The following is an 11,217-nucleotide window of genomic DNA, read 5'->3' as shown; positions in this document are numbered from 1 at the left end:
TGAAAACGGGCAAGCTCAACCCAGGCCAGGACTACATCTCCCAGCACGCCTCGCGCCCGCCCGATAAAAGCCGCCCTGCAAGCCCCTGGGGTTTGTAGTCCTCCCAAGGTGCTGGTAGCCGATTGGCGGTTTCCTCTGACGCGCATTCCCCGCCTCGCCTGAGGAAGAAAGAAACAGTGCTGCCCCCTCCCCCCACAAACACGGCGCTCTTCTTCTGGCCCCGCCCAGGGGGTGAGCTCCCTCGTCGGCCTCCCCCTATCGCGGGCCCTGCCTTCAGCAGACCCCGCCCACCGCCGGCGGCAGCGTCTCCGCCCTCTTCCCTCCGGAGTCGCTCTCGGCCTCCCCCGTAGCTCCTCCCACCTCCGCGCCCGCCTCAGTCCGAGCCTGGTGGGCTGCCCGGACCCCGGTGGGAGCAGGCGGATCCTCGGCCGGCGGGCGAGTGGGCGCCGACGGAGCCGCCCTTCACATGCACAAGATGTTCTCCCGGAGGGGACACGCCGACGTGAGGAAGTCTACCCAGAAAGCGCTGGACCCGCGGAAGGACGTCCTGACTCGCCTCAAGCACCTCAGGGCGCTGATGGGTGAGTGGGGGCGGGGGCGGCTGACGGGACCCCCACCACACACACACCGCACACACGCACGCCTGTGAGCCTGTTGGGTTGATGGGCGACGGTTCTCCCCCCACCCACATACATGTGCTGTGGAAGTCCCGAGTTCGAATCTCACCCTTGCCCTGTGCTAGGCTCAGTGGCAGAGGATCTGCGTGGCATGCAGGTAGTTTCAGGCGAGTAGCTGTGTTGGTCTGCAGTAGAATAGTAGGACTGGAGGGCAGTGGCACCTAAGAGATCATCAGGCTTTTCCGGGTATTTCGTGAGTCAGAGCTCCCTTTTTCAGATACAAATTATGACACGAAGAAGGGAGCTCTGTCTCTTGAATGCTTAAACCCTGGAAAATGTGGTGGTCTCTAAGGTACCACTAGACTCAAATCCTCCTGTTTAGCATGCAGAAGGTCCCAGCTTCTATATCTCAAGTTATAAAGGATCAGGAAGGAAGGTGAAGGGACCCTGGAGAGGATAGAGGAGGCAAGACTGCTCTTGCTGGACCAAGGGTAAGGCAAGTTTGGTGGCAGAGCTGGGAGTTCACATTTTGCCATGCTGAGAAAGCAGGATCAGGCAGCAGGTGGTCCTCAGCCCCGGACTCTGGAGACCGGCTGCCTGTCAGATGAGAGGAGACTGACCTGGATAGATTGGTGGTCTGCTGGTTAGAAAGAAGGCAGCTCCGTGTGTAAGCGAGCCATCCTCTGACCTTCACCCTCCCATCTGTGGTGTTAGGAAACCTGTCAGAGACCTTGCTGCTTTTCACTGTCTTTGCCTCCTCCTTTCATCATCACAGTGACTTACCTTATAGGAGTGTTGTTATACACACATGCACACACACCCCAAAACCCAACACCTTAAAGATCTCTGTCTGTTAAGTAAGTTTCTGTTAGATAGCCATGCTGGTCTGTAGAAGAACAGCAGGATTTGAGTCCAGTGGCTCCTTAGAGATCAGCAAGATTTTCAGGATATAAACTTTTAGAGTCAGAGCTCCCTTCTTCAGATACGATTAAGACAGGAGGTCCCTGAATCTTTATATCCCAGCCAAAAGGTGGAAAGTGTATCTTTCTTGATTATTTGGGAGGGGCATAACAAAGGAGAATGTCAGTATGTACAATGCAGCTTGATTAGAGTTAGTGTATTAAGTAAGTGTATTAGAATTAAAGTTCTCTAGGTAGGTGGTGATAGCAGCAAGAGTCAGAAGGTGCACAAGAAATGTGGCCTGCACAAGTCTCTAAGAATTTGCAGTATTCTAGAAGAGGGTTTATTCTTTCCCACAACTCTTCGTGCAACCTGCTTGTCTTGTAGGTATAAAAATCTTCAGGCATGTCCAGGCAGACGCTTCATGTGCTCCTGCCTTACCAAGAGTGTCAGAAGTAGCTTGCTGCACAAAACGTGTCTTTTTGCTAGAGCAACTCTGGGCTCTTTGCCAGAAGTCAGTTGTGTGAATAACACGGTCTACAATAATCTCACGCTGTATCAGGGCACCTGTATGAACTTCCAGGAACCATATGGACAGAGGAAGATCTCTTGCACAGAGATCTTGAAATAGAGCTGCATGTTTGGAAGTTTAGAGTTCTGGCTACTGCTGAGCCCCCTGGGAAGAGAAATAACTTGACCTACTGAATAAAATCAGAACCTCTTCTAACTGTTAACTGTTGTACTATAATAAACAGAACAATGATCTTACAGGAAGTTGCACAAGATAATGTCATGGTTTTCGCTGAGTGGTAAATTGTGTCTTGGACCCTGTAATTTCACAGACTGCAAATAGGTGCTCACATGATCGGATGCCTTCTCCAAAAAACAGAATGAAACCCTGTGCTTTTAGAAAAGGCCACAATGAAGTCACTTACCTCAACATCTAGGGGTTTTTTTGTGGGTTTTTTTTAATGTAGAAGGCTACATTCAGTCATGTGAGTTATGCTGAAGTGGTACAGCCTAGACCCAAGTTTTACCACCTCAGTGAGAATTTGTCCAATATCCGGTTGGAATGGTTGAGTATTGCAAAGGGATAGCCATGTTAGTCTGTGGTAGAAAATAAAACAAAAATCCAATGGAACTTTAAAGACTAACAACAAAATGGAGTTAGTCTTTAAGATGCCACTGGATTTTTGATTTATTTTTTAATGATGAAGATCTCTATACTTTTGTTTATGTTAGTTGTATGCTTTCTTTTTATGAGTTTAGGATTGATATTCTAAAAAGGAAAAAGCCAGAGTTTTTGCCCACAGGACCTTTGAAATGTATGCGGAGGGCATCTCTTAAAGATTAACTTCTGTAATGTTTTTAGTAACATACAACTGTGTTAGAGTTCTAGGAAGCCCTTGATAAAAGGCAGGGTTTTTTTCTGGGAAAAGAGATGGTGGAACTCAGTGGGTTGCCCTCGGCGCGGAGGGCAATCTCAATTCCCCTCTGTCTGGAGATCAGGGGGCGGGGCCACCAGCCATGTGACCATTTTCAAGAGGTTCCGGAACTCCCTTCCACCGCGTTCCAGCTGAAAAAAAGCCCTGATAAAAGTTGTTACCAAACAAGAGTTCCCAAGCTGTGCATTATTTTCATGGCTCTGATTCTCTAGAATAAAAGATTTTGTCTGAAGATTGCTCTACAAAATTTGGCAGGGAGGAAAGCCAAAGAAAAACTGGACTGCAAGGACTTAGTCTTAATGCATTTACCTAATTTGTTTTCTTCTCACTGCTATTGAACCATGAATTTACAAGAAAGTATCTTATGGTTGCAGGCACTGACACTGCAGAGAAACTTGCTGTCAGTCTTTGTGCCTTGCACAAGCTGTTAATCTTCTGACTACTTAGTCCTTGGTGCTCCGTATCACTAAATCAAGGGTCAGTCTATTGGTTTCTTTGTTGGTTGATGTGACTTTCTGTGTGGGATTATTGTGTTGGGTAAGAAAAGGTAGTCTTGGAAGGATGAAGCCCCCCCTCCTCCAGTGTCCAGCAATCTGACTGAGAATTTTTCAGAGTTCTCTATTTCTTAGAGTGATGTACAATGAAAAAAACTCATAGATGCCCCATGGTTGCAGTCATGATTTCCATTGGTAATGTTGTACAGTGGTGAGACTAGTGTCAGACTAGGATGTGGGAGACACAAGTTTAATCCCCTTTCTTACAGGAAAGCATCCTGCATGACCTTTTGCCAGTCACTCTTTTTCAGACTAACCTAATTCACTGGATGGGGCATTATATGGATAAAATACAGGGGGAAACAATATTGTAAGTTGCTTTGAGTCACCAGCTGGGGAGAAAGTGGCATATAGGTACCTAAATAAATAAGGGGATTAGCAGAACCTCACTGCCATTGAGGTCCATGAGCCCCTGGTCTATACCTGACAGCAGAACTGTGAGCTGGTGCCAGTGTGGGAGACATTCCAACAGTGTGGTTGACGTTCCCAAACTCAAACTCATTTGCTCATGTAACTTTGTGAGTTCATACTTCTTTTAGGATGCTGGTTTTCAGTTCTTCCCAATGAGCGCCCTTTACTCATTTATTTGGTTGCAGCCTGCCCTGAAGGCTTGGGTAGGGAATCCTTATTGAAAGCTACTAATTCAGAATGTGGTCTGTGAGGTAGGTTAGACTGAGGGAGAGAGTGACTGGCCCAAGCTCACCCCGCAAGCCTCGTGGCGAGCGAGGCTTTGAACTTGGATCTCCCAAACCCTAGCCCTGTGCTCTACCCATTCTACTTATTTATTTATTTATTTATTTATTTATTTATTTATTTATTTATTTATTTATTTATTAGATTTTTAGTGCGCCCTCCCCGCAAGCAGGCTTAGGGTGGGTTGTAATCATAAATAAATTACAATAGATAAAACCAATAAAATACATCTCAGTGCAAACATAGATTTCGGCATTCCAGATGGGGCACCCTTCCCCTTTACCTGCCCACCATACACAAAGGAAGAAAAGGGTGGAGGTGTGGGTTGGTGAAACTCTTAACTCCTCAAGCATGGGGGCAGTTGGATCATATGCTCCCCCACACACACTGGCAGGAGACCGACAGGGAGGCTAATTAGATGGATCTAGTGCTGGCCTCAACCATATGCCTGGCAGAACATCTCTGTCTTATAGGCCCACCGAAAAGATACAAGATCTTGGCGGGCCCAAGTGTCTTCCAACAAAGAGTTCCACCAGGTTGGGGCCAGGACAGAAAATGCCCTGGCCCTGGTTGAGGCCAGTCAAGCCTCCCTGGGGCCAGGGACCACCAGTAGGTGTTTACCTGCAGATCTAAGAGCTCTCTGAGGTACATATAGGGAGAGGCAGTCCCTCAGGTATGCTGGTCCCAGTCCGTTTAGGGCTTTATAGGTCAGAACCTTGAACCTGATCTGGAACTCCACGGGAAGTCAATGCAGCTGCTGCAGAGTTGGAGTCACATGTGCCCTGAATGAAATTCCTGTCAGGATACGAGCAGCAGCATTTTGGACCCACTGCAGTTTCCGGGTCAGACCCAAGGGAAGCCCTGCGTAGAGCGAGTTACCGTAATCTACTCTGGAGATGACCGTTGCATGGATCACTGTCATTAGGTCATAGGTTGAGACATAGGGGGCAAGCTGCCTGGCCTGCTGGAGATGGAAAAAGGCAGTTCGGGCAGCTGCTTTGACCTGGGCCTCCATTGACAGGGAGGAGTCCAGTGTCACACCAAGGCTCCTGACCAATGAAACAGGCACAAGTGGTGCCCCCTCAAAGGCCGGGAGCTGAATCCCCATTACCCTTCCCCACGGCCTAAGTACAGGACCTCCATCTTCGTGGGGTTCAACTTCAGTCTGCTCTGCTTCCAGACATTGCTCCCAATGTTCTAATAAGGGCATTGAGAGCAGAGCCAAGCTGGCCGTCCATCAACAGGTACAACTGGGTGTCATCCGCATATTGATGGCAACCCAGTCCGAAACTCCATGCCTGCTGGGCAAGAGGGCACATGTAGAGATTAAACAACAATGGGGAGAGTAAGGCCCCCTGTGGGATGCCACACACCAAGGATTGTAGCACTGATAACCTCTCCCCCAGTGCCACTCTCTGTCCCCGACCGTGGAGAAAAGAGACAAACCACTGCAAGGCAGTCCCTTGGATCTCCGCATCAGCAAGGCGGTGGGTCAACAATTCATGGTCACCCATGTCGAATGCTGCTGAGAGGTCTAGCAGCACCAGCAGCGCTGACCCACCTTCATCCAGATGCCTACGGAGATTGTCTGTGAGGGCAACCAACACTGTCTTAGTCCCGTGGCCTGGGCAGAAACCGGGCTGGAATGGGTCCAGGACCAATGCATCTTCCAGGAAACCCTGCAGCTGCTCCACCACCGCTCGCTCAATCACCTTACCCAGAAACGGGAGGTTCAAGACTGGGCGGTAACTGGATGGACGCTTAAAAGATCCTCTGAGCCCCAAACTCACCCACATTGTGTCAGACTATGGAATCCCAGTCATCTAGAGTTCATCTCCCCCCCTTCTGCAAGAAGCACAAGGTCTCCTGGTTTCAAAAGGTTTATTGGAAGATTATGCTTAGGATACAGGGGTACATGATCCAAGGACTTGAGGCCCTTGGCTGAACCAAAGCTTTGTTGAGAATGACACATAAAATGAAAGTAACAACACTTCAAACACCCCTTCCCAGCCTCCCCCCTTAGTCCTGTCTAGAAGGCCTGGGAAGGCAAGGACATCAAGGTCGGCCGGACTGATAAGAGTTCTTCGTTCCCATGGATATAGGCGGCCTGGGCACCACCTGGGCCTGGAGGGAGAGAACTAAATAGCTACAGATTATAACAGGAGAACATGGCGTAGCTGTGGCTTGAGAACTGACATTCTGACACATTGGGTGTTGCTCATTCCAGTTCTGCACAATTCGATTCTTCTGGCTTTATCTCATCCTGTTGGCCTCCACTGGAGGCAGATAACCTCATAGTTTTGCTGTAACTAATACCATTGGGTAACTGAGGTACTCTTGAAGAGGACTGAGTTCCTTTGTGAGATGTGGAGGAGGCCTGATGGATAACCTGGGCTGAGCAAAGTTATGGCTTGCAGAAATTATAGTTTGGATAATGGTAGAATAAATTGTGAAATGTTTTTAGGCAGCTGGAAGAAAATGATGATTCTTGGTAGCCAACTTGGATTCTAAGGGGAAAAAATGTGCCAGGCCAGGCAAGCCTGCCTCCTTGCAGATTTAACTGGCTGTGAAGACTGAGGGAGTGCTGTTGTTACCTCAAAATTTCACCAAACATTTGACCTAGTCTCGTTTGCCTCTGAAGAGAGAAGTGACAGTTGTCAGTCCTTCCTTACTTCATCAAAATAAAACCAAAGTCCTGGGGCACCTTAAAGACTGACAACTTCTGTCGCTCTGAGTTTTCATGTCACAGCTGACTTCATCAGGTACTTCATCAGTCTTTTGTTTCTAACATATTTGTCAAACCTGCCTTGTTTTCATTAGTTCACTTTGTGGTTGTTTGGTGTTCCATCCTATTAATATTAATTTATATTTTATTTTTAAAAGAAATATTGTTGGTCCCTATCCTTTTGTGACTGTTCTTCACTTCCTTTTTGGTTTTTAATTTTCCTATGCACCTGTAGGCTTCTGTGATTGTTTATAATGGGCATGGTCCAAGCACATTTAAATCAATGAGAGACTTAAGGAGGCACTTAATTCTTCCGTCAGAATCAGTTAAACTATAAAGAGTGTTTCTTTGGCTGGAGCACAATTAGATTTTTCACCAGGAGATGACGTATAAAATAGTGTTACCAGTATTACATATTTTGTACACTGCCAGTCTTCTTGGTTTGTAGGTTTATCTTTTAGGGGGGCTTGTTTTTCCAATATCCATTTTCTGAAGCCCCCCCCCCCCCAATTTAGGATTAGAAAATGTTTCCCAATCTTTCTTCCAAAGAGTTTGCAATCTTCATATTCTGCACTTCCTTCTTAAGCAGCATTCTGTACAACTAGCGTAATGCAAAATGTTTAAATTAAGGTACAACTTTATGTGGACAGCAGATGCTCAGATCAGTCAACTGAAAATCTCAGCCCTTTTGACCTGGCTACTTATAAGACAATGCAATATGAATTAGCATCTCAGTAACAATAGTACATGCTTTTCTTCCTGTTTGTGTCTGTGTGTGGTAAGCATAGATCATTTAAAAATTTTGTTTGGGTCCTTTGTGATACAACAAAAGCACTGATTACATTAATAGAAATAAAGCACAACTCTCATTTGTATCTGGAATATCAAGTTGTACCCTTTTATATAGTAACATACAATTATACTTGGGTCACAACAAGTACTTTGACTTGATTTTAATGGTTGTAGATTGCAAGATCCTCTTAAAGATAACTGTTAACGTTGTCTAACTGAAACTGAAATAAAAAATGTAGAATACAAACACGATTAGTCCATGTCTGATTAGTGACACTGGTCTGTGGAAGAGGACGAACTCCCAAACATCTAGCCAGTTGAAGGTAACACTAGGTCAGGTAGACAACATCCCCATGTATGCTCATGTTTCTGAGCAGTAAATGATATACATGGAAAAGATGCTCCATAACGCTTGTCCAAATGTAATACAAGGTTCCGCTGAAAGATACATATTTGCTCTGTTAATTGCCAACAACTGTTAGGAAAGTTATATTCCTGCATCGCTAGCCTTTCAACCTTTGAAGGCATCAGCAGCCTCAAAGAAATTGCGTATCTTACCTGCTTTGTTCGGTCCCTGTTTCAGATACTGTTCTGGATTTCCTATCCTCCTCCTCATGGACCTAAGTGCAGGTAGAAACATGAATGCTGACTCCATTAGGTTTTTTTTTTTTACTCTTTAACCCAGAACAAGTGCAGCCTGCCTCCTTTTATGTGAAGAGTTGTAAATTATTCAGTCTCTGTGGGTTTGTGTAAAAGCATCAAACCTATTAGCGGACGTCTTATGGGCGAGGGATGAAGTCCAGTGTTTTGTGCGAACCCTGATTCTCTTAATGTTATTCCTGCCTTGCCACTTGTCCTCAGTCTGTCTGTTCCTCCTCATTCCCCCTGCCGGGCTTGCCAAAAAGTTGAATTGTAGGCTACAAATATGGATTTTTTCCAACACAAAGTACTGATAGTAGTTCCAACCGCTTTCAGGGATTCCTCATTCACCTTGCTTGCTCTTCATGTTCTTTACATTAACATTGATGTTTTTGTTAGCCCACGGTATGACTGACTGCCCTGCCATTTGGCCTGGGCTTCCTGTAATTCTCTGCAACTCTTAATGGCTGTCACTCATAGGTTTGTGCGGCACACCAGAGTTCATTTGAAATTGCTTATCAGCAGTTCCCTCACTAAACAGTCAGTTGCTTATAAACTATCCCAATAGCTGCTGAAAATTGCTTCCATTGCACATATGATAGTCACACACAAAATAAAACAAAAATCCAGTGGCACCTTAAAGACTTAACAACAAAATGGGATTCGTTTTTAAGATGCCACTGGATTTTTAATTTATTTTTGAATGATGAAGACCTCTTACAGTTTTAAAAAGTGTTTCTAGTGAGGGGTGTGGGGAAGGCTGCAGGTCGCTGATGTTGTGCATTTTAGTATTGTTCTCATGGACTTCAGCTCATGATGTTCTTACAGGGCAAGTTACAGCAGCCGTTCTCTCATCGCTGGGCGTATTTGGTGGCTCAGAATCAATGCACTGGGCCAGCAGGGCTATTGAGTGGGGCAGAGCCTAGGAGGACAAGTTTCTGAAGGTCCCCCTGGGCACTCAGGGGCTCCCGAAACAGAGCTGGTCGTGTGCTTTGTTTTCATAGGATGCTTGAGTTGGGGCTGGTTGTTGAAGGGTAGCCCAAATGAAGTCTGTGGGGGCTGTCAGTAGCCCCTTCTTGGCAGGACATCATGCTGATATCCTGGAAGCACCGCAAGCCCTATACTTTTGGATAGTGTGTGCATGCATAGCTACAGAGCTGCAAAAGCAGAAAGTAAAATTAACACGCCCCCCTCCCTCCCATTTTTGCACAACCTGAGGGCCATTATTTGACTACTTCTTTTGAACCGGAACAGAAGCTGCCTCCAAAACTAAATGTTACTGTTTCAGAATAAGGGTTGAACTAATAAGGGTTGGGCTTTTTTTTTAAAGCACACTTTGATGCATTTATTGACTCTAACCAGAAGTAACTCGAAATACATAAAAAAAACACCAGGGAGGATTTGTTGACATTTCTGCACTGTAGCTTCTTCAAAAGCCAAAGAATTGCAGTAAGGGTGGAAATTTTCTGCTCGAAAGAGTGCAATCCATACTCTAAAACAAAATATATTTATCTGTTTTAAAACCTTATATGTTGTTGTTGTTATATTAGATTTTTAGTCCGCCCTCCCCTCCAGGCGGGCTCAGGGCGGAGTACAACATTTCAGTTTACATAAATACAGTTAAAAACAGATAAAACAGTATACAAATAACATTAAAACAACTTTATACAATACAGCTTCTGTTCAGATGGCAATGATATGCCACCACAAACAAGCATTCAAGAAACACTGAGTAGGCTAAAAGGATATCATAAAAAAGTCTTCTGTCTAGAAGTGGACCGTAAAAAACTCTAAAAAGATGGACCCTCCCGGTTAAGAGCCTGGATACAAGAAATGCTTTGTCTTGGTGTCTAAAGGAAAGTAAGGAAGGAGCCAGGTGAGCCTCAAGGGGGGAGGACGCCATTGCTGAATAAACCTCAGTGGAAGAAAGTGCCTCCCCCATTCTGCAGTGCACAGTTTCTTGTAACTCTTTGTTGAGTTTCTGTAACACTTATTATTGTTGATGAAATCTAACTTCTGACCTACAAGCCAGCAGAAACATAGTAGTTTAGCACGCAGCTGGCTTCCTGGCAGCCAATCTGCATCCCTGGCAGTTAGACCTGCAGGTTTCCTGCTATACACTCGGCTCATCTCCTAGCTTCCATGGTCAGAGGCTGGTAGTTTTGAAGAGGGAATTCTTGCAAAATGATTTGGGGTGGCATATGAATGAGCGAATGGGTGTATTTAAACCTGTCCAGTTGTCATCATTACTCCTTACAGTATATTCAAGAAACTGGCCGTTCCTGTGCAGTTTATAAGATTGTCTGGCTATATTTAGCAGGCAAATGGTATTTAAGGATGGAAGATAGAGATAAACTTCTTTATCATGCGTACAAATCAGTCCCTGTAAAAGTGAATATTTATACTTTCCCAAGTAAAATGGACCGTTGAGGAGTGTCAGACTATTTAGAGGATCTTTACTGGCCTGAACTGGTACCAAATCAGACCAACTGGAGCCAGATCAGACATTACACCTTTGTGACAGTACTTTGTCCGATGCTTACAAGAGGTGCTGTGGATCAAATTTATCTTGAAGCCGCTCAATTTGACTTGGAACCCATTAGACGAGTAGGTGATTAGTTTTAGTGAACTGGTGGTAAATGAAGGGTCGCAAGCACATGCCTTTAGTTATTATACCTTTAGTTATTATAGTCCACTTTTCTCACTGAGATCCAAGGTAGATTACCGACTGCAAGTGAATACAATTTAGTCAATAGCTAGGACATTCACAGACCAAAAATACAATATGATCAACAGTCGGGACATTCAATGAAAAATAGATACAAAAGGGTATAAAAAAGGTAAAGGTAGTC

At 45.3% G+C, this 11,217-nt stretch overlaps 1 protein-coding gene across 4 annotated transcripts in view; it reads left to right on the top strand.

The window, feature by feature from the left end:
- The first annotated feature begins 378 nt into the window (after positions 1 to 378).
- Positions 379 to 11,217, top strand: part of RALGAPA2 (Ral GTPase activating protein catalytic subunit alpha 2) — a 236,345-nt gene continuing 225,506 nt past the window's right edge. For 3 of the 4 annotated variants that reach the window (XM_054984495.1, XM_054984496.1, XM_054984497.1), the window contains exon 1: positions 379 to 581. In XM_054984495.1, coding sequence (XP_054840470.1) covers positions 467 to 581 — 115 coding nt within the window. In that variant the 5' untranslated portion in view covers positions 379 to 466. The remainder of the gene's footprint in view (positions 582 to 11,217) is intronic. The other variant, XM_054984499.1, reaches the window with a different exon arrangement.

This window comes from Eublepharis macularius, chromosome 7 (genome assembly GCF_028583425.1).
Source record: "Eublepharis macularius isolate TG4126 chromosome 7, MPM_Emac_v1.0, whole genome shotgun sequence".
In the NCBI taxonomy this organism is placed as follows: Eukaryota; Metazoa; Chordata; class Lepidosauria; order Squamata; family Eublepharidae; genus Eublepharis; species Eublepharis macularius.
The sequence above is the reverse complement of the archived record's forward strand: the minus strand, read 5'-3'. Positions and strand labels throughout refer to the sequence as shown.